At 52.1% G+C, this 21677-nt stretch overlaps 1 protein-coding gene across 1 annotated transcript; it reads left to right on the plus strand.

Annotated features, from left to right (window-relative positions):
* The first annotated feature begins 9821 nt into the window (after positions 1-9821).
* LOC136110231 (F-box/WD repeat-containing protein 10-like) lies at positions 9822-19858 on the plus strand. Its single transcript, XM_071817151.1, has 11 exons — positions 9822-10027; positions 10129-10256; positions 11247-11363; positions 11872-11999; positions 12906-13106; positions 14057-14178; positions 14523-14671; positions 15599-15741; positions 16438-16596; positions 17579-17811; positions 18983-19858. Exons 1-11 carry the CDS (start codon positions 9883-9885, stop codon positions 19837-19839), a joined length of 2382 nt encoding a protein of 793 aa, XP_071673252.1. The 5' UTR covers positions 9822-9882; the 3' UTR covers positions 19840-19858.
* Positions 19859-21677: the final 1819 nt, after the last annotated feature.

Raw genomic sequence — 21677 nt, forward strand, 5'->3', positions numbered from 1 at the left:
CAGCGCTGCCTCAGCTGGTAGTCCAGCATGTTGAGCGTGTTCGCCTGTTTGTAGATTGTGGCCCGGAGCTTCTCCCGGGCCTCCTGGATGGGCAAGCCAGAGGTCACCAAGCTGGAGGCAGCGCTTGCTGGGCACCCGCGGGAGAAGGGGGTCCTGCCTGGGAAACTCCCCCCACCGTAGAGCCGGGGACGCTGGGACGTTGCTCCAGGACATTGTCACTCCCTTGGAAGGATGGGGACTGGGAGAGCTTTGCTCTGGGGGGTGGGTGGGGTAAGGCAGAGGTGACATCAACACCTCAGGGCTGGGGGACTCTGCGTCAGACAGCCCAGGAGAGGCAGGCTGGAAGGGCCAGGAGCTCTGCTGGGGCAAGGGATCTGCTCCGGGAGCTAAAGGAGGACCTTGCACGGATGCGTCCTGCGGTGGAAAGGGACCCGTGGGACACAGGTGAACACCCCGTGTCTCACCACACCAGCCCTGTGGGCTTGTCCTTGTGCCGGCACCGGGTCCCTCCACGGCGCACCCTGTTCCCAGCGTCCCTTGAGCCCCAGCCCCCGCACCAGCCCGTGCCCACCAGAGCCCGTTACCTCCACCGTCAGCCCGGCCAGATCGGGGGGCAAGTTGTGCGCCCTGAGGACCTCGGGGGCCAGGACGGGCTTGTGCTGCGGGCAGAGAGAACGTCCCCGTCAGCATGGGGACGGTCACGTCCTACTGCTGTCTGCTCCCGGAGAGGGCTGGCGGAGCAGGTGGCTCTGCAGGGCCAGCACCGGGCAGGGGGACGTGGCAGATGGGACCTCCCGCTACCTTCCGGGCCGTGGCCAGAGCCTGGGCATCCTCCTGCACGGCCTCACACAGGCGGGGGAGCCGCTCCCTGTTCCCACGGAGCTTTTTCTCGCAGGACTGCGTGAAAAACTCACTCCCTTGCTCTGGGGGACACGAAGGCGCCGTTGGTGCGGGACAACGGGGGGAGCGAGAGCCCCAGCCCGTCCCCGCCAAGCCCAAGGGGCAGCACCTTGCACGGCGGTGGCGGCGCGCAGCTCCTGGGCGCGCCGGCTCAGCCGTGTCTTCTGGCCCCGCACGGTGGCAGTCGCGTCCCGGTCCCCCGGCCCCGCCGCAGCCATGGCCGCTCCACCGCCTGCCGGAGCCGCCGCCGGCACCGCCTGTGGAACCGGGTGTCCGTTGCCTGCGGAACCGTTGCCGCGGCAGCTCCAACGGCCACGCGGCAGCTCCAACGGCCACACGGCCGCTCACAGCCAAAACACGCGCACACGGACACACAACACAGCAGCGCTCGCCCGGGAGCTGCCAGCTCGCTCCAAGTGCCAGGAGGAGTCTGTCACTCCCTGCACATCCTCCTTCCCAAATTCCACCTCATTGGTCAGGACACGCTTGCGCAGGGAGTTCTTCAAACCCGCACACGGAAACCAGCCGCCAATACTGATCTTTATTTGGATGCTTACCATACATTCCTGCTGAAGGACAACTATGACAACAACTGCAAGCATGTGCATTGATGTGTTAATAGATCAAATGAAGCTCCCCCTACCAGAGAAAACACTTAACATTTCATTTGCAGAAAAAACAGACTTGATAAGGAAATTGCCTTCCTAGCATCAAGCGCGTAAATTGGCTTAGATGAAGTTTCTGTAACAGAAGCTCTTTGACCTGCAGCCGTCCTCTTGTGCCCTGCGTGTTGGGATGTAGAAAACAAATGGCGGGATTAGGAAATCGAGTATTACTGACACAACATCATCGGAGGCTCTTCCTCAGCGTCTCACTCGCACATTCATGAATTGAATGTTAGCGCTAATTGCCAGGGACAAGCTAAATATCAACGTTACCATCCTCAGCGCTTCACAAAGCACGCATGAAGAGATGGGCGTCTGAAAAGCACGGATTGTACACGCGAGGAATCTTACCGATCTGTCCACGGAGAGATTTCCACACTGAGGCTGTGGCCACACAGCAAATAGAATCATTATGCCACTGAACTTTCCTAGGCAGCATTTAAACACCGCGGAAGATTAGCCTGGGGGCAGGAGAAAGTGTTCAAGAATCTCCATTGCAGTGGCCCTCAGCAAAACTCAGAGTCTATAGTGGCAAATACTTTGAAAATATTCCTAAAGAAACTTAACCCAGCCTTGCACGAGCTCCCGTAAATCGGCCGCCGCAGAAATCAGCTTCCAAGAGCATCCAGTCCCGAAGACTCTCCACACCCCACACGTCAAAGCTCCTCCCGTTGACATCAGCTCTCCCTGCTTCGATTCTACACAATTCACACCGCGTTAATGGCACAAAGGCAAAGGTCGTGTCAGGAGCACAAAGCAGAGCTCTGTTTAATCGTCACGGAGCGGGCAGAGCAACCGGCGACCACAGCAAGGGAGCACCCTTCCCGCAGCATCCCAGCAGCTGCCAGCCGTGGTGGGGGATGTAAATCAACAGGCCTATCAGCAGTGAGACTCGGGCCCGTGGACAGCTCGTGAACACGGACAACATCCAATCGGCCCGTGCACGCCTGGAGCGTGGACGCGTGATCAGGAAATAACTGCATATATAAAGAGGCTTGTTTCTCTAATAAATGGCTTCGCTTGAATTCATATTGAATTGTGTGGAGTCCATGAGTTTTCGCCCCCGCAAGTGGAGACCCCGACGTGACCCATAAGGAGAATTTACGGCAGGGGGACGGTCGCTGCGGGGAGCGAGCCCCAGCTGGAACGGCTCGGCTGGACCGTGACCGGGACGCGGTCTGCGGGCTGCGTGACTCCTGATTGATCGCTACAGAAGCGACAGAGGAGGGATAAAGGATCCGATATCGTTGCAACGGACACCCAAAGAGGTGGGCAGCTGGGGGCGGGAGGAGACGGGGCAGAATATTTTTAAAGAAGAAGAAATACTGCGGCTCCTCTCGCATATTCTCTCTAAGAGAGGGGTGAAGTATGAGGAGAGTAACCTCAAAAGACTATTAATTTGGTGCAGAGGCAATGGGTTTCCTGCTGATCTCTTAGGAGTTTTTCAAAGAGAGACTTGAGAAAAAGTGGGAACGGTGTTGTGGAAGGCAATTAGTCGCAGTGAAAAACATATTCTCGGCCTTGTAACCGCCTGGAAACTGATAATTACTACAGCGAAGCAATTAAAACCTGAAAAGACTGTTATGAGCATTAGTGACTTAAACTTGAACTTTGGGACGACACAGGGCAGAAATTATGGGATAAAGTCAGCAATGGAGATAAAGAAACTAAATCATTAGCAACTACATGGAAGCTTATAATTAGCACCTTAAAAGATCTTAAGGCTGAACGGTCTGCTGCTGCCGGAATTTTTGCAGCGTTGCAGCCTGATAAGTATCCTGAAAGTCGCTGTGGAGTTCACCCGGTTCGTGTCTTTGATTCCCTCCCTACTCCATCCCCTGCTGTGCTTTCGGCACCCCCGATAGCTCAGCAGTCCGGGGCGGGGGGAGGAAAAATGCCGAGCGGGTGGGCTCCTGTACCATTGCCCAACCCTGGTGAGAACAGCAAGTCCAGAGGATTGGAGTCGGACAACTTGCCCAAAGAACCTGAGAAAGCTGAGAATGCTAAAGTCGCAAACAATTTTGCCAATTTGTATCTTTTTTTATCGCCTTTTAACCCTCCAGCTTCCACGAGAGAGCAGAAGGAGTCGCTGGAATCCAGCAGTCGGCAATGCGGTCACGCTGATCGTGACGGGAAAGGGGGTGCGCCTGGGGACTCAGGTTGTACGAATAGCTATGATGCTAGAAAGTATTGGCGAGAATGTGCACTGTTCCGAACCCCCATGTTCCTAACGATTCTGCAGCACCGCCCGAGTCCGCGTTATCTGATGACTCGGATGAGGACGGGGGTTTGCAGCATTTTCTTCAAAAGTTAACAGGAAAAAGAGTTCGTGTGTGTGTTGCCTCGAGATCAGATAAAAACCATGAAAGACTCAAGCAAAATTAGACCTATGCAGTGTAACAGCTGTGGATCATTTAGGACGGAACGATGGGGACTCGTTGAAAGGAGTGGGTATCCCCCAACTCCTAGGACAGACACTAATTGGCACACCACAATTACAGGAGCGATTAGTTCTGAAATCCTGAGACAGTCAACGGACTTCGCATATCAAGCTATAGTAGAGGTGTCTGAAACCAGCAAAGCAGCCAAATCGTTTATAACTATTATCAGGGTCCCAATGAGAATTACATGCAATTTATCGACCATCTTCAAGAGGCCATCAATAAGTAGGTTGAAAACTTAGAAGTTAAGGAAGCGCTGGTGTTGAAATTAGCAGCAGAGAATGCTAATGTTTGCTATCGACGTGTTATCTGCGGGTTTTACAGTACATATTGCATGCTTCTGTGCATTGCCTCGCTGAAAATCAAGCAGCTTGTCAGGAACGCGAGTTCATTGTTTTACTGGTTGTTGTCAGAATTGTTTCTTTGTGCTATAAGTGCACCGTAAGACTTTCTCCCCACTTTTCCCACTCGCGCTGCCAGCAGCCCTGTGCTTCCCCCGCCTCCCTCTTCTCATGGTCTTTACTTACGAGATGGGGTCGGGAACGGCTGTTTTCATTCGTGTTCCTAAGAAATCGGTATTGGGAGGTGTTTTAAAACATAGGAAAGCACTTGGAAATATGAGGAAGGAAGATCTTGTGAAATATTGTAATTAATGGTGGCTCCTGTATAAGTTAAATGATTGGGAAAAGTGGCCGGAGAATAGAATCTTGAAGTATAACACTTTGTTGCAATTAATGTTGTTTTTAAGGTGAGAAGAGCAGGACAAAAGAAATCTCTACAAGAGATCATTAAATCATTTCAGACAGTTTTACAGATGGAACGGTTTGAACTTCAACAAGCTGAGAGAGTTAACTGATAATACACAGGTCACAGTAAACTTGCTGAACTCCGCAAGATGCTTTCTTTATTAACCTGTTTCCTTTGTAGGTATCTGTTTAAGCATATTACCGTTTAATAGGTCTTTGTCTGTTATATGGTACAGTAAGTTCACAGACTGTTAAATCATGAGAATCCGTTGACTCAAAATGTGCGTTTTGTGATAATACAGAAGATGGTGAGTAAGATCACGGAGCGGGCAGAGCAAACGGCGACCACAGCAAGGGACCACCCTTCCCGCAGACCCCAGCAGCTGCCAGCCATGGTGGGGGGTGCTGGAGGGGTGTCAGAGGTTCCCTCCCCAACCCACAGGACTCGCGGATCCCAATTTGCTTGGGATGCTCAACCCCACTATGGTTTGCAAGGGGGCTGGGGGGTGCCAGCCCCCGCCACGCTCCCTGCTCTGCTCCCCTCCAGCTGCGGCAGATGCAGGAGATGCTGCAGAAGATCCAGAAGCAGATGAAGGACTCGCACTAGCCACCTCCTCCTCCTCCTCCTCCTCCTGTTCCTTGCCACCCCCCCAGATCAGAAATGTTTACATCGCGCTCCATCCTGCCCCGGTACCAACGCCGCACCCGCCACCCTGCGCTGCTGCGGTATCGCCTTCGCCAAGCGGCCAGCGCCCAGCCCGCGGGGACAGCGAGGGGACAGGCCACCCAGGGGGACAGGCCCCTTGTCTCGGCCAGATGCTGCCCCAGCCACCCCCCGGTGGGCTGGGGACAGCTCTGATCCCCAAGCTTTGGCTTTCTCTGTGCCCCTTGCCGCTCGGGGCAGGGCCACTGGCCAATCTGCTCGCCAATCGTGTCCCTTGTCCCCGTGTCACCTCGAGCTGCCTGCTTTCCACTGTTACGCTCAGCTTGGCCCTGGCTTAAGTGGGGGAGCGATCCCAGCCCCTCCATCTGCCCTGCTGCTGGGGACACAGTTTTGTGTCTCTGTGTCCCCCCAGGATGTCCCCATCCGTGTTGCTGCCCTGCAGAACACTGTGCCGTGTCCCCCGCAGGGGTGTCCCTGGCTATGGGGAGAGATGATGGGACAGCAAAGCTGCAGGGTGGAGGCAGAACTGGGAGCAATGGGATCACTGGGAGCTCCCTAGCGCGGGGACGTGTCCCCTCCCTATCAGAGCCACCTGAGCCGTGGTCCCCGGGGGGTTCACCCCTGAGCGAAGGGGTTTGCACACCAAGGGCTCTGCTGACGGGGGCTGTACTGGGGGTGGGTGCTGCAGGGTGCTGGAGCAGCGTCCGCGTGCGTCACCCATGTCCCCGTGCCAGCCAGAGGGTCCCTTGGCCCCCGCGGGCAGGGACCCCCCTGACACGGCAGGGCCCTGCAGGGTGTATTAGCGCTTTCCTTTTTTTAACGTTGCTATTTTCTTACAGAAGTACCTCCCTTTGCATGACGGTCAGAGAGGCATTTATTCAGGGAGAAGCAGAGTATAGGTTTATACATTCTTACAGAGCTAGTGGAAATATTTTTAATCCCTCCACAACCATTCTCAATAAACACGGCTGACCCGGCTTGACTGCAACCCCAAGTGGCTTCCGTGCGGGCAGGGGCTGACAGTGACCGCTCAGCGGCTTCTGGCTCCTATTTCCTGGAAAAAGGCTTAAAATGGATGTTGGGGGGGGTTCTGCTGCACCCACAGGGGCACCCAGCTTGGAGGGGGGTGGGAGAGCCCTGTGGGACCCCACCTGGGGGCTGAGGCAGCAGCCAAGGGTGAGGGTCCCCCCATGCACTGCCCTGGGGTCCCGCTGGTGTGAGGACCATGATGGGACCTGGGGGAGCAGAGCAGGGATCCTGGCCTGGGGATGCGATTGCTCTTCATGAGTTGCCCCCCAACATCCTTGTGCCCCCCCCATGATGTGGTGAGCCCTGCTGGGATACACCGTGGGCGCTCGCTATGGTTGGTCCCCCACCATGAGCACCAATGCCCAGTTACCGCAGGTTGGCTTCACCAGGAGCTGGTGGGGTGGTGCTGGGATCCATGGACTGTGTTTCTACCTGCCCTCCAGTGGGCGTCATCCATCTGCACCCTGCTATTTCTCCCTGCACCCCACTATCCTGTCCTGTACCCCACTATCCTGCCCCTTCACCCTGCAAGCCCCCTCCCAGCCCACCTGCACCCCAATGTCCTCCACATGGTGCTGGTGGATGGATCCAGCTCAGCACGGGGTGGGGTGCCTGACTACTCTTCCAGGTCCCCCCCAAATCCTGCTGTGAACCAGCAGGTCCCAGTACAGCCCAGCACCGCTGTGCCTGCCCAGGGGTGGCAGCCAGTGGGGGGGGTGCCCAGGAGTGGGTGCTGGCAGTTTGGGGGAGCACCCGCCTGGGCCCAGCCCAGGGCAGCGTGTTGGGGTGATCCTGGGTCTCCACACCGTGACACCCAGCAGCAGCCACTACGTGTGTGTTACAGGGCTGTGCTTGTCCCCCTGACCCCTGCACGGCTGGGGACACACACACATCCCCAGGCACCTCAGAGCCCCCACCACCCCCTCCCACGGGCATCCCCACCCTGATGCCTTCATTACCCTGAACATCCTCACCTGCACCCCTCTGCTCCTGGACACCAATTTAAGCCCAGCAGCCCCAGTGCTGGGATGTGTCCTGCTCAGCCCTGTTCTCTGTGCCCACTGTGGGGGTTTCTTGCTTTGCCTGCCCCCACTCAGGTGTTTTATTTCCCCCTGATGGGTACTGGATGTGTTGTGGGATCTGCTGCTGCCATGGTTCCCCCTTTGCTGCCTGGGGTGGGGGTGCTGGGGCCACCCGCAGCCCCAGCTTGTTTGCTGTGCTGAGCACCCCACAGGTAGGAAGCCATGTGCAGCTAGGAAGGTAACTCTGGGTTTTCTGAACAGAGCTGGCAGGGTGGGATGTGCTCCTGGTCCCCCTGGCAGGGCTCAGGTTTGGTGTGGAGAGTGACATCTCAGCGCTGGGGCTGGGGGTCTCTGTGAAAGCCAGGAGGCCATGGGTGGTTGTATGAGGGTCTCAGTGCTGGTTTTAGTAGGAGCTGCCCTATCAGGGTGCTTGCACCTTCTTGTGAACATGGAGAAGGGGACAGAATGCAATCTGGCCCAGGGAGAGGTGGCTGCTCCCTCCAGAGCCCTCCTGGAGGTCTGGGGTCTGAGAGCTTCTCTCACCTGGGACAGCAGTGTCTCGGTGCTGGGCGCTGTAATCCCAAATAGACTGTTTTGCTAGAAAATATTATTTATGAGATACCATTAGATATGCAGGAAGGTAGGTAAGAGAAGCATTTTTGTGCGTAGGGAGTAAAATGCATTTCTGGAGGGGTTTGTGATCTGGGCAGAGCTCCAAACTTTGATCTAGTTGAACAAGCACCCAGAGAGACCCCGTAGCAGTGCTTGGTACTGGTGAAAAGGGGTGGATTTGTTCTGAGTAGCTCTTTGGGGCAGGAAAACAACCCAGCGCTGGAGAAATAGCTGAGGCTGGAGCATTGCATTTCTCTGCTTGCTCAGCCCGAGGGCTGTGTTAAAATCCTGCACGGCGAATGTGACCATGGGGATGTGCATGGGATGGTGCCTCGAGTGCTTTGCACAGCGCTGAGATCTCCGCAGGGCAGAGACTGTTGTGCTCCCATCCAGCACCATCGTTTCCACTCCTGCCTAACAGGCACAGCGATAACTCCGAACTTGCTGTGAACAGAGCATGACCCAGGTACGTGCCACTGCTGTCCTGATGCATCTGGGCCTGTCCCTGCAAGGCTGAGGGGAGTCCCTGGGGAGGTACGAGTTCATCCTGGCCTTTGCAGGCTGTTCTGCAGAACTTGATCTTCTTTTCAAAAGGTTTTTTCTAATAATCTAATTAATCCCCCTACCTTCTTCCAAATGATAGATGAACAGGTCTTTAATCTTAATCTACATGCATTTTTGAATCATTAGATGGCTAAGGAAGTGTGGTTTGTTGGTTGTTGTTTTGGAGTGTGTGTGGTGTTTGGCTGTTTTATCTCTCTCTTGTCTCCCACTTCCCTGAGGTCTTTTTACAGCCCCTCTGCTTCACTTTCCAGCTGCCTTGTGCTCCGGGGGCTCTGTGCCCCCTGCCCCGCCGCGGGTTCCCGTGCTCGGCACGGAACGCCGGGCGCTGGCGGGCGGGCGCGGCTGTCGGCAGAACACGGGCGGCGCTCGGAGGTTTCCGTTAAGCGGTTGCCTCCTGGCAACGGGACGCGGCGGGGGCATCGGGGCGGGTGAGCGGGCCCGGGGCCGGTGGGCGCCGGTGGGACCCGGGGACAAAAGGGGTTTGTCTGAACCTGGGCCTGGGGGCACCGCTTGATGCTTCATGTGCTGCTTGGAGGGGACCGAAACCTCGCACCGAGGGCAACCAGGCCGGCGCGGTTCGGTGTTCTGGGTGCTGATGCCGTGCTGGTTTTCCCTGTAGTGTTTTTGAGGGTTAAGGGTGTAGGAAAAGCAAATGCTGCTTTGCTGGGGCTTGTGCTGGATTCCCCTGAGCTGCGAAAATCCTCTTGATTTCTCCCAGCTGAGACTTAAAGTGGCTGAATTTAACACAAACTGCAAGCAACTGTGCCCAGGCAGGAAGATGTCGCCTGTCAGCAGCCTGGGTGGCTGTCAGCAGAGCCCCTCCCTGCAGGGCCGGCGGTGGGGAGGAGCAGCACACAGCCCTCCCTCCTCTGGGGAGGGAGCTTTTGTTTGCAGACTAGAACTGGGATTCCGGGCTGTTCGGGAGCCCCTGCCTGCTCCTCGGGACAAAGGGGGGTGGGAAGAGTTGTCATCCCACACACCTCTGCCCCCCAGCCTTGCTGGCTTGAATTGTCCTGCAAGACACTGAGTGTCCAGTGTTTTCCTTTCAACAGTACAATAGTGAAGGGTTTAAGGAAAATCAACCAGCTCTTGCGGTGCACTGCTAGCAACAGCATCATTAATAGGCACTGAAGCTCAAGTGCTTACAAAACTGTCATTTCCTCTGTTTCCTAGGTGGTCACCCACCAGCAGTGAGCTGCTGGCCCCACGGCATCAAGTGCCTACCCCGGGAGGGTCCTGATGCAGAGGAGAACTCGCCTGCTGTGCCCCTTAACTGGTCGAGATGAGGCTGTGGGTCCTGCCGCCCACCGGTCACCCTCTAATGTCTTTGGGTGCAAGAACTTAATTAGCTGCCTGCCATCTCACCTGTCCCTGTACATCTTTGGTAAAGCTGCCCTCGTTTTTCCAAGTGTGGTTTCCCCCGAGGGCCATGGATGGCCTGTAGTGTGGATCTTGGTTGAGCATTCTGTCCTTTTAATTCCTCAGGACTTTTGGATGAGAAATCCCTCGAAGCATGTGCGTCTGTGAATAGATTCTGGGCTCATCTGGTTGAAGAAGTCAATAAGGAACGTGAATGTCAAAAAACAATCCAGGAGAGTATCCTATATTTGCAGGTATGATGTCTGGGCTTCTGCCATGATGATGTGCTTTAAAAAGAGGGTTTTTCTGCTACTGCCCAAACCCTTAGATGGAAATGCTTTTACTAGAGGCCACCTCCCACCTTTGTCCTGTTCTTCCATCTGCAGAGTTAAGCCAGGTTAGATGTTCATACTATCACCAGTAAGCACAACGTAAGAGCCTTTACTGACCTTCAGGGAGCCTGCGACTCTAAAAATGGATCAAAACACTCTTGTAACAAAGAAAACAGGGTTTGGTCAGGAATGCAAATGCTGTATTTCCAGGAGCTGGTGACAATTTGGCAGACCTGCAACAGCTCCCTGAGCTTTATTTGCTCCACCAAGGAAGATGGAAAGATGAGATGACTTTGTGAGAAGTCACAGCTGGTGGTTGGGACACAGTAAAGCAGAACTGCTAGGAAATGCCTGTCCTGCTTAGGACAGACTTGCCATAGAGCAAGCTAAGTGTAAAGGTAAATCCCCAAAGAGAGAAAGTAGGAGATCTTTGTGTGCTTTGATTTGTGAAGAGAGCATTGAAATCTCAGCTCTGGGCCAGCATTTAAAGGCTGTTTCATGTCAGGCTTTGCGCATTACATATGAAACTTAGATATTGCTGAAGATGTTTTGAGAGCCTCTCATCTCAGCGGGTTTGGATTCTGAACCAAGTGAGCGCTCACCAGAGATGAGATGCACTTTCCAACTTTTTTCTGTTGAAATGGAAAAGTTTTGGAGGCTCTTAGAAGCTCAAGACTGGATTTTGGAGGAAAAAAAGAAAGGGCAATGATTTTTCACAACAAGTCAAGTCATATAGCAACAAGGTGGTAAATGCAAGTCAGGTCTCTTAAGGAACAGTCAACCAGTGTGTGCAGTTCAGATTTGCGTGTGGCTTCAGCGTCCCATGGAGATGCTGGAGCACCACCCGTGAGCAGCGTCCTCTGTGTGCTCGGGCTCTGCGGTGACTGTGGTGCCTCTGCCGGTTCATTCCAGGGGTTGTGCCCCAGAAGAGCAGTTCCAACCTATGCCAAAAGAGTCGATGTGGCAGTTCCAGTGTTAAACGAAGAGGGGGATGTCATTGAAGGCCATGACTGCGAAAGTAAACCGCAGGTATGTTGAAAGGTGTTTGCCTTCCATGGATCCTGCATTTCAGCATTTGAGGAAGAAGGAGGACACATCTTGGAAGATGTGACAGTGAATTTGGAGTTGCTTTGCTCTTCTGGTTTGTACCATCGTGAGCAACTCCTAAGGACCAGAGCTTGCTCAGCACCTTCTGTCACGAGCAGGAGCCTGCATCCCTAAATCCTGCCTTGTCCTACTGCATCTCGCAGGCGTAGCCTTGGGGCCAGGGCTGCGAGCAGGGTCGGGCAGCATCCCGAGGGCACAGCATTTTCCCCAGAAATCAAGGGTGCAGATGTCAGGCCTTGCATTTTTGCCAAGGAACAACCCTTGTTTCTGCACCAAGCAGGAAGCTCCTGCACTCTGGGTGTTCCTTACCAACACATTCTGTCTCTGGTCTCATCACTATAGTAGGGACCAAGCCTTGATGTTTAATACTGTGGAATAATGCTACCTTCCTCCCTCCATGAGTTACTTTTCCCTGTTTCTCTTTGGACAGAGAGGAGAAAGACGGGAGGAGAAAGACAATCTGCAGGAAGCCTATCGCGATCTGAAAACCGACACAATCCAACTAGAAGAGAGAAATGTCTTCTGTGGCTCCTACAGTGTTCGTGTCCTCATGGACCAGTGAGTAGATTGCCTGGCTGCTCTCTGCACTAACCCTGTAGGGCCCAACTGCAGCTTCTGCAAACCCGTTCTGTTCCCTGTGGTCCTTCTGTGGGAATGTGTGGCTGGAGGGGAGAGTCCCTCAGCATCAGTGTTGAAAAATCCTCAGTGTCAAATCCAGTTTTTAATAAAGATAGCAGGGGAATTTTTGAAGGCTTAAGGGTTGGTGATCCCCAGTGTATCACAAAAGGATACAGAGCACTCTCCCTGTTTTAGAATTACAGAATTGTGTTGATTGGAAAAGACCCTCAAGATCATGGAGTCCAAACATTAACCCACCCCTAGCACTGCCCCATGTTCCTGAGAACCTCATGTCCGTCTGTCCAGCCCTCCAGGGATGGTGACTCCAGCACTGCCCTGGGCAGCCTGTTTCAATGCCCCACAGCCCTTTGGGGAAGAAATTGTTCCCCACATCCAACCTCAACCTCCCCTGGTGCAACTTGAGGCCGTTTCCTCTGCTCCTGGCGCTTGTTCCTGGGGAGCAGAGCCCGACCCCCCTGGCTCCAAGCTCCTTTCAGGCAGTTCAGAGATCAGAAGGTCTCCCCTCAGCTCCTGTTCTCCAGCTGAACCCCCCAGGTCCCTCAGCCGCTCCCATCGCACTTGTGCTCCAGCCCCTCACCAGCTCCGTTCCCTTCTCTCAACTCACTCCAGCACCTATTGAGCTTATTCTCCAGATACAACCTTAAATATGCAGAATTAGGGACCTTGGCTGTGGTGCCCTGCAAAGGATTCACCCATTTAAGTGTGTTGTGTGTCAGGTTGCTCAGTGAAGACCATTAAGCATCAGAGAAATCCCTGTCACAACCTTAGACATGTTGTACCTTGTCACCTGGCTAAAGCTCATCTCAGTCGCTGTTTCTTATCCAGATCAGACCAGAGCAGAATAATCCACTACAGTGGTGGTGACCTGGTAGCCGTTGTCTCTGCAAGCCGAAAAGTGCGGTTCCTTGGCATGCCGGGGACGAAAGAAGTGCCGCCTCTGCTCTCTGGTAGTGCTGGGAGCAAAGCTCTGCTCCTCGATGAGAACAAAGGCTTGGTCCTCAGCACAGGCTTTGATCTCAGCATCAGGTGAGCAGCACAGGGACCGTGCCACGGGATTACCAGCCTCTTGGAATATCCAGGAAAACATTCATCTTTAGTCCTTCCAGCCCATCTTCGGAATCTTCCTTCCCTCACTTTCGTTATAGTAACGAGGAAAGGACAGTAGATAAGGAAACAACCCCCACTCACATAGGACAGCTTCTCTTTTCCGGTTTCACCTGGTGACGCACAGGTCTTCCTAAAGTGCCTCAAAACACCAGATGTTTCCCAAAGGCACTTGCTGTGAGATTCTGGCCTTGCTAAGGTCAGCACTGAGTTCAGCAAGGCTGGGTTTATCTGTGACAGTTTGGCTGAGCAGGTTTAACAGCCTGGTACCCGCTGCACAGCTGCTCCTTTGCAGACACTGCCCCCTCAGACAAGGAGATGCTCAGCTCTTCCGTGTTATTTATCTCTACATCTCAAGAGTATCACAAGGAGGGGTAAAAGCTGAACAGCAGGCTGTCTGGCTCTGGCACAGCAATACCAGAAATTCATGAAAGGCAGCACTTAAAAAGGGAAAGAGTTTACAGTGACTCAGGCTCTGACCCCCCTGCTCTTCCCTGCTCCAAAATGTTTGTCTGAACAGGTGCTGGTGTTCTCCGAGGCCAACAGGAATCACATTGACACCAGCCACTAAAGAAACAATTTTATCTGCAAAGCTCTACATTTTAAGGTTAATTGGAGGTAGCTGTGCCTAAGGTGGAATCTAGACATGTGTTTCCAGGTAGTCTGCAGGTAGAACAAATGATATTGGTAAAAAATTACTACTAATCCTGACTTGATCATTCCAAATACTCTGACACCTTAGTGGAATGACTCCTGGCTTTAGCCTAGTGTGTAGAGGAGAAACGCTGGGCCTGTTAAGTAGGAAATAATAAAATGAATAAGCCATCAATTAAGTTAATCGCTGTATTCCTGTTTTGGTTGGTCCTTTGTAGGTGCTGGAATATCTACAGTGGTGCTTGTGTGAAAGTCTTCGATGGTCACCGTGGGACAGTCACCTGCTTGGATTTACACGAAGAGCAGCTCGTGTCGGGAGCCAGGGATGGGATGGTAAAAGGTGAGACCAGGAGCTTCCAGACAAAGGCCGGGAGTAGCGATGGGCAGAGTGCTGGAGGTGTGACGGGTGACACGGGCAGCGTCTGAATAGAGCAAGGGCATCAATTGGAGGGTGGAGTTTAGCATCCCATTTCGATTCCAGAGCAGCCGAAGCTGTGGCCACGTGCACATGCAAGGTCTCTGTGTCACTGCATAAATTCTCGTTACTTCTGCTTTTATTCACTTTTAAAGGTTTTGTGGCTCTAAGGCCACACCACCTCTCGGGGAAAACGGTATCAGCTTGCAGCTTTGCCAGAAGTTTCTTTACTATTAATTTGTGACCTTTCTCCCCCTTGCTCCCAACAGTGTGGAATCTGAGGAGTGGGCGATGTCTCCAGACCCTGCAGCACAGCAGCGCTGTCTGGGTGGTCAGAACCGACGGTGCCCGCGTTGTCAGCGGGTGCGAGCGAGGGCTGGTCAGAGTCTGGGCTGCGGATACGGGCGCTCTGATCAAAGTGAGTTTCTTCTTAGGTGGATCGTTTTGTGCTAAATGTTTAAAAATCTGTGCTAGTTTATCACAGCCTTTGGTTCTTGCCGAAAATTTTCTGAAGAAAAAAAAAAGCCCCAAACCAAAGGCAGCCTAAACTGGTAAAAGAAACCACAGATTTATTTGTAAGCAAATAATATAAAACTTGTTTGCAAACAACTGTCAATTTTAATGCAGGGTTTGATGTGCTGTGCCTGACCCCTTCATTCCTGTAGAAACGTTCACCTCTGCTCCTGCAGGAACATTCAGACCCTGGGAAGAGGTTGGGGTCTGACCAACAGCTCTTGGGGTTGGGTCTCACCTGTCAGCCTAAAATATGAAACCTTCACAACTGGTAACAGTTGATGCAGCTGAAGCAGCTGGATGGCTGCTCTGCATTTTAAAGGTCGAGGCTGGAGACTGCTAATTACCTTAGCAGGTGTCCAGAATCAGTGTTAGTCCACATTTGAGAGGAGTGAAGCTCTTTCTGTCTGCAAATTGAGAGCAATCTAGCTGCAAATTGAGAGCATCTCAGATGCAGGATTTCCCAGCTCCAGCTGAGCTACATTTGCGATTGTCCCTTTCATTACAGTCAGGGCCATTGGGTCTCTTCTCTCCTGGGTGAGTATTCAATGGATGATAAAGGTCTTGGTGTGGTGACATCTATTGAGCACATAAATAAAGATGGAAAATTAATGTTAATTCCACACCAGCAGCTCTTTATCAGCAGCGAGCCCGAAATATTTCTGGTGACTATAAACCCAACAGTTATCCACAGAGTATATTGGTACATTAGAATAATACCTGATAAAACTACAATATAGTACATGAGGCTGGTATTGGGAATGCCATAAGATACCTTGGCGTATTTACATCTAGATTACTGAGGGTTACACCTATTTCTTTTACTTTGCAGACATTAGAGGAGCACCAAGGCCCAGTGAAGTGCTTGTCCTTTGACCAGTGGCACCTTGTCACAGGCAGCACCGATGGGAGCGCCCTGGGATGGAGCATGTTGGGAAAGCTGAGCAGATGCCTCATAGCTTTCCACCACCCAAAGTAGGAATCGGATGCGTTTCGAGTTGTATTCAGCAATCTACTAAGTCTGTAAAGAAAACATCTTCCTTATAGAAACACAGAATGCCTCAATTATCAAGCTTAGTATCTGAAATATCCCCACATTCAACAGTCTTCATCTTTAAAAGTGTCAGGCACTATGTGATCATAACCAGTGTTTGTCAGTTAAGACCTATAACAACCTCAAATGCAAATATTGCAACCACTTGTTCAGGAGCAGGGATGGCAGGGCATAGTCTAATAATCCAAGGATCATAACCTGTATGCAAGAGGGTGTCATGCTACCTGGTCAAGAGAAGACACGGTCTATGTCAGAGGTGGCCAAGTTATATGCTGAACCCTGCCAACTGTGTACTATGTTATTTTCTAATACTCATTACAACTGTACCATCAGATTATTTTCTTTTACTTTCCTGGACATAAAAATGCAATTCAAAACACGGCAGATGGCCACAGCCACAGTGGCTGCTCTGAGGATGCGCTGGGTTGGTTGGTTTGGGCAGGGAGGGATTATGAAGGACTTCGCTACCAGGCCTTTGAAATATCTCCATGAGCTTCTTTATTCAGGCTGTTGATGGAGGCAGAGCTCTGCATCTCCTCCAGGACAAAAGAGGGAGCTGATCGCGTCTCCTCGGGAAAGCACGGTGGATGTCCCAGCGCTGCGTGTTGTGTTTCCAGGGAAGTCGTGTCTCTGCAGCTCCTCTATCTCCGGGTCATCAGCGGCTGCGCTGACGGGAACATCCGTATATTTAACTACCTGACTGGGACCTGCCTGAAAGTGCTGACGGCCGATACCAGTGGGAGCCCCATCTCTTCTGTCCATGTGTCAGAAAACAGGTTGGTGAGGGCAGCTGTCGTCTCTGAACTAAACTAGGTAGATAACTTGGTAATTGAAGGAATTAAGCATTTTTCCTTCTCACAAATAAGCTGTAAAGGGCTCTACTGCTTGTTGACTGCTTTAATAACTTGGTTTTGTTAGCAGTGGCTAAAAATAGATTTGCTTACTCCATCCAGCAATTGACAATTTCCCGTTTCTATCCAACTTAAGACACACAGAGGAACTGGCTGCCCGGGCAAGCGGTGGAGTCCCCATCCCCGAAGGTATTTTAAAGATGTGGCACCTCAGGCCGTGGCTCAGCGGTGGACTCGGCAGTGCCGAGTTTATGGTCGACTTCATGATCTTAATGGTTTTTTCCAGCTTAAAAGATTCTATGGACCAACTGTAAAGTTGAATTGAGCACCCAAATTTCTTAGCAGGTTGGGGACTCGAGCCAAGGCCTGACAAAGCCTCTACCTGTTCCCTGCCTTACTGCCTCTTTGTAAAAGCCAGCAGTGGAAAGTTCTCCCAGGTGTCCTCACATCTGCACCTCTGAAGTGAAGGTGGTTCCCAGCTTCTGCATAAGCAATGGCTAAAATGCTGGTGTTTTGGTCACAGCTCTGAACCACAGCAAAATATGGGCTGCTATGAAGAAAACTCCATCCCAGCCAGGCCCGCTCCACCCCTCCAATTTACATTAAATGTCCCTCATAATATGGTGTTTCCAGTTTCTTTTGGCATTGCACTGATCTAGCTCACTCTACTGCTGCAAGTTTTCATCCTAATCATCTTACAACTAAATTTATTATAGAGCTGAATGAAAAGAGCCCCACAGAGCTCACACAGAGGTTGGGTTACAATGTGCAGCACCACCGATGGGGTTAATTGTTCCTGCTCCCTTAAACAAGTGCGGGTCATCTCAGAGCTGTTGAAGTGTCTGCAGGCACTAAGCCCTGGGTTAATGGTATTGGTGCTTTCACAGCTTTTCCTTCCCTCCTTCAGGATGGTGATAAATTCTCCAGCCGTAGTGCTGGTGTTCCAGTTTGAGGACGTCAGCTGGGACTACACCTTGGATGCTGCCCGAGAGGTGGCGGGGAAGACCAACCAGCAGCAGGCGACTTGGAGCAGAACCGCGGTTCCCTGCTGGCGAAGGCTGTACCACGACCGGATGCGCCGCCTGGCTCTGGAACCAGAAGGTGCTGGCGGCTCCTGTTTTCAACCTGGGTCCGCTGCCGGTCACTGAAAGGCTGGGGAACACCTCAAAATATTACAAACGGCCTCTGCAACACGCTGGCGTTTCCTAAAATGAATTTGAAATAATTGCAAGTATACGGCTGCCTTCGTCTTAATCAATATACAGACTCTGTGCTTTTCAAAAGTGCGGTCTGGGAGGTGTGCTGTTGGTTTCAATGGTTCCGTCACTTGTAGGCTTTTGTAAAACTTTTGTGCCTTTTTAGAAAGGTTTGGTATAAATTCGAGACATTTGCCAAGACAGTGTGTGCACATCCGCAGGCGTCGCAAGAAGAGCCAGAGGGCACGGGTGTGCTGCAAAGAGCGAGCTTCATTTTAGTTCCCTCTCTACCGGGGGATCTCCGAAGCCTCACGGGAGCTCCCAGCAGAGGTGACACCGGCAGGGACGCAGGCGCTGGTCAGTTCAGCCCTGCTGGGAGCTCTGAGCTGCTGAGCTCACCTGTGCTTCGAGGCTTCAGGCAGGCGCAGCCTCCTGCTCTTTCTCACAACAGAGCAGGAATCTCAGCCATAGTGATGAGGTGCCTGGAGTTTCTCACAGGCCTATGGTATCTAACACAGAGGTTCTGCTCGTCAAGCACACAAGGTCAGTAAAACAATGAGTGTGATGTGTGTGCTTTTTTACAGACAGGTGCAAGTCACTTGAGCGTATTTACATTTAACTAAGCTCCTCACCAAATCTTCTGCTATATCCCCATACAGACAGGCACTGTCGTTTTTCCAGCTCAGTAACAGAGAAATCAGTATTATTCACATTATTACAGCTGGTGTGCAGGGAAACAGGCTGCTGGTTCAGTTCTGATTTATTAGAAAATACTCCAGAAAGCCACAGGACACCTGCGTTTGGGATCTGCCATCCGTGGGAAATGCAATTGGACAGGAGCAGGCACCTTTTAAATCGTAACACAGTGATTTTTTCTAATCAGCAGTTATTTAATGCAGGACGTATCACAGATCTTCCAGCTCCACAGTCAAACTGTGTATTGCAGGGAAACTGAGAAAGTTTTCATGCTTTGAAGGCGACCAGGTGTTGACCTCACTGATGTGGCTCTACTTGGTAAGGGACGCACAGTTTGTAGAAACAGGAAACAAATAGGAGTGTAATGATGATCAGAAAAACTATTTTTGACTCCTGCTGTGTTGTATTTTTGGGAACAGGTAGCAGACTCCAACATGGCACTTCTATCAATGTACCTGCGCATCTTGACAAGGCAGAATCCACTTGGCAATTTGGAAAGAGAAGAGGTGAAAGTGGTCCCATGTCCGTTGACAAGTTCCTCTTAACGCTCAACACGCTGCAGAATGCCCGCAAGGCAGCCGCCCTCAGGTACCCCGTTCATCGCCACGCAGAAGTCAGGGAAGTCTGTGAAAGTGAGCAACACCACCCTGAAAAGGTACAAATACACAAACCCTCCCTGCAACGCAAAAACGATCAGGCAGCCCAGCTCCAACGTGCCAAATTGCACAGTGATTCTCTGACCCCAAGGGTAATCTCTGTGCCCTTTGAAACCAAAATGCTGCAGCTCAAGCTGAAAAACTCTTTGCATGGCCCCACTGTGAAGTCCTCCATCCCTGCTCCCTCTGTTGTGCGGCTCAAGACTTGCTCTGGGTTGCTGAAGGAAAAGAAAGCTCCTGGGGAAGTCATTCCTCCCCCTGGAGATGGGGTTCAGGTTGTTGATCCCGTTACAGCTGCTGCTGAGAGGACCAAACCAACGCATGCGACCATTGCACAAACGGGAAACAAAGAGGTTTCCAGGAGAAAAATCTCTTTTTGCACGAGTGCTGCAGACCCTTCCCAGCCTAACGGTGGGTTCAGGCTTCTGACGGAAAAATGGAAGGAGCGGTGCGAGGCAGCTGTTGCAGCTCAGTGTAAGGCAGAGCAGCAGCTCACGGAAGAACGGGAGCGAGCGCGCAGGAAAGCCTGGCTACGGAAAGCGAAAGGCCTGCCTGTGGACTCTTTCACTGGGGAGGGGAAGATACCCGCTCCTGAGCTGGGCTTTAATACATTTATCTGAGCTGATCCCTCAGTCCAACAACCAACCGTTATCTGACGGTTCTGGCGTCCAGCTGCCACGACCCCTGTAGTTTCTAAGTATAAAAGACGTCTCCCCTGTATGTTTTTTACTGAAGAGATATTCTTGGTGTATTCAGCTATTTCCCAAGGCAGTGAGTGGACTGAGTCCTGTCCTGGATTTATCCTGCTAGACCTGCTGGTAATACAGACACTAATAAAGCTCGACATGTCTCCAAGGTGTCTCAATGATAATAATAAATCTTATTGGAGATTGGGTGGATTGATTAGAGTTTATAAGCTGAAGAAGTGTGGACCGAGCCTAGGGGGTGGTGATCAGTGTCGCAAAGTCTACGTGGAGGCCGGTAACTAGTGGTGCAGCACACAGGGCAGTCCTGGGTCTGATTTTGTCTGACATGTTTGTTATAACGATGTGGATGAGGGGGTGCTGTAAGCAGCAGTTTCACTCTGGGAAACTCTCCTTACAGTAGAGTGGTGGTGATTTTTGATTCATTTATTTGAGCGTCATCTTCAACTTCCAAACCCTGTGATTAAGTCAGGCCTCACAGTGAAAAATAATGATAGTTGTCCCTCAAAGAAAAAAATGAACGGGTAATTAAAACTAAGGGTCCATGTAGAACCGTGAAGGTGTGGGAGCAGGACTGTTGTAGATCTGGGGATGAGCAAGGCTGAGAGGTTGGGTATTTGCCTCACTGCAGCACATCCGTGGTGTGCTACAGGGATTATGGTGTCTGAGGTGGCTTTGCTGACTTCAGTTTTAGAACAGGAAGCAGCAAGGATTTCACACTTGGCCACAGAATGGCACTTTCTGAAAAGCAATCGGGCTCAATCCCAGCACAGCCTTTGGCACAGCCCCTGGGGAAAAATCTAATAAAGGGAACCTGCTGGAAAAACATCACAGAAAGACTGATGACTTTTCAGTTGTGCTGAATTGAGAAGGATTAGTGTTGTCTTCCTATTTGTAGCCAACAAATCAGCATCTCCCCGTGGGTGTGGATGCTCGGGCACTTCTAAGATGCTGCAGCCAACAGAAACAGCAAGAAATGAGTGAAAAGGCAGCGCTGGAGCCAGTCCTGCCCTCGGCTGTAGCTCAGCGCACGATGCGAAGCTGGGACCTGGGCATCTGAGATGCCTTGGAAGGGAATTAACATATGGGAAGATGTCATACATGGTATGTGAAATCACTTATGAAGGTAACTATAAGGAGCTTGTTTTACTATCTTTGCAATTAATTTCTGAATTAAGTTGACCTTTCCGTGCACCCAGTCCGTGGGTGAGCAGAGGTGACAGAGGGACACTGGTGTGTGCAGGGCATGATGCGGCCACACACACGGAGATGAAACCGGAGAGCTGGCAAGAGAGTTTTGGTGGAGTTCTGCTGTAAACAGGTGCCACTTGTGTTGTACTTGTGTCATCCATAAAGTGTAGATGATATAACCCTGATTCAATAATGATAGAATCATTTCAAGATTGAGTCCAACCATGACCCACCCCTGGCACTGCCACATGTCCTGAGAACCTCATCTCTGCATCATTCAAACCCTTCCAGGACTGGTGACTCCAGCACTGCCCGTCAGCATGGGGACGGTCACGTCCTACTGCTGTCTGCTCCCGGAGAGGGCTGGCGGAGCAGGTGGCTCTGCAGGGCCAGGACCAGGCAGGGGGATGTGGCAGATGGGACCTCCCGCTACCTTCCGGGCCATGGCCAGAGCCTGGGCATCCTCCTGCACGGCCTCACACAGGCAGGGGAGCTGCTCCCTGTTCCCACGGAGCTTTTCTTGTTCCCTCTGTGGTCCAACGCTCGCCACCCCACCAGCCACC

Source organism: Patagioenas fasciata, chromosome 19, assembly GCF_037038585.1.
Source record: "Patagioenas fasciata isolate bPatFas1 chromosome 19, bPatFas1.hap1, whole genome shotgun sequence".
In the NCBI taxonomy this organism is placed as follows: Eukaryota; Metazoa; Chordata; class Aves; order Columbiformes; family Columbidae; genus Patagioenas; species Patagioenas fasciata.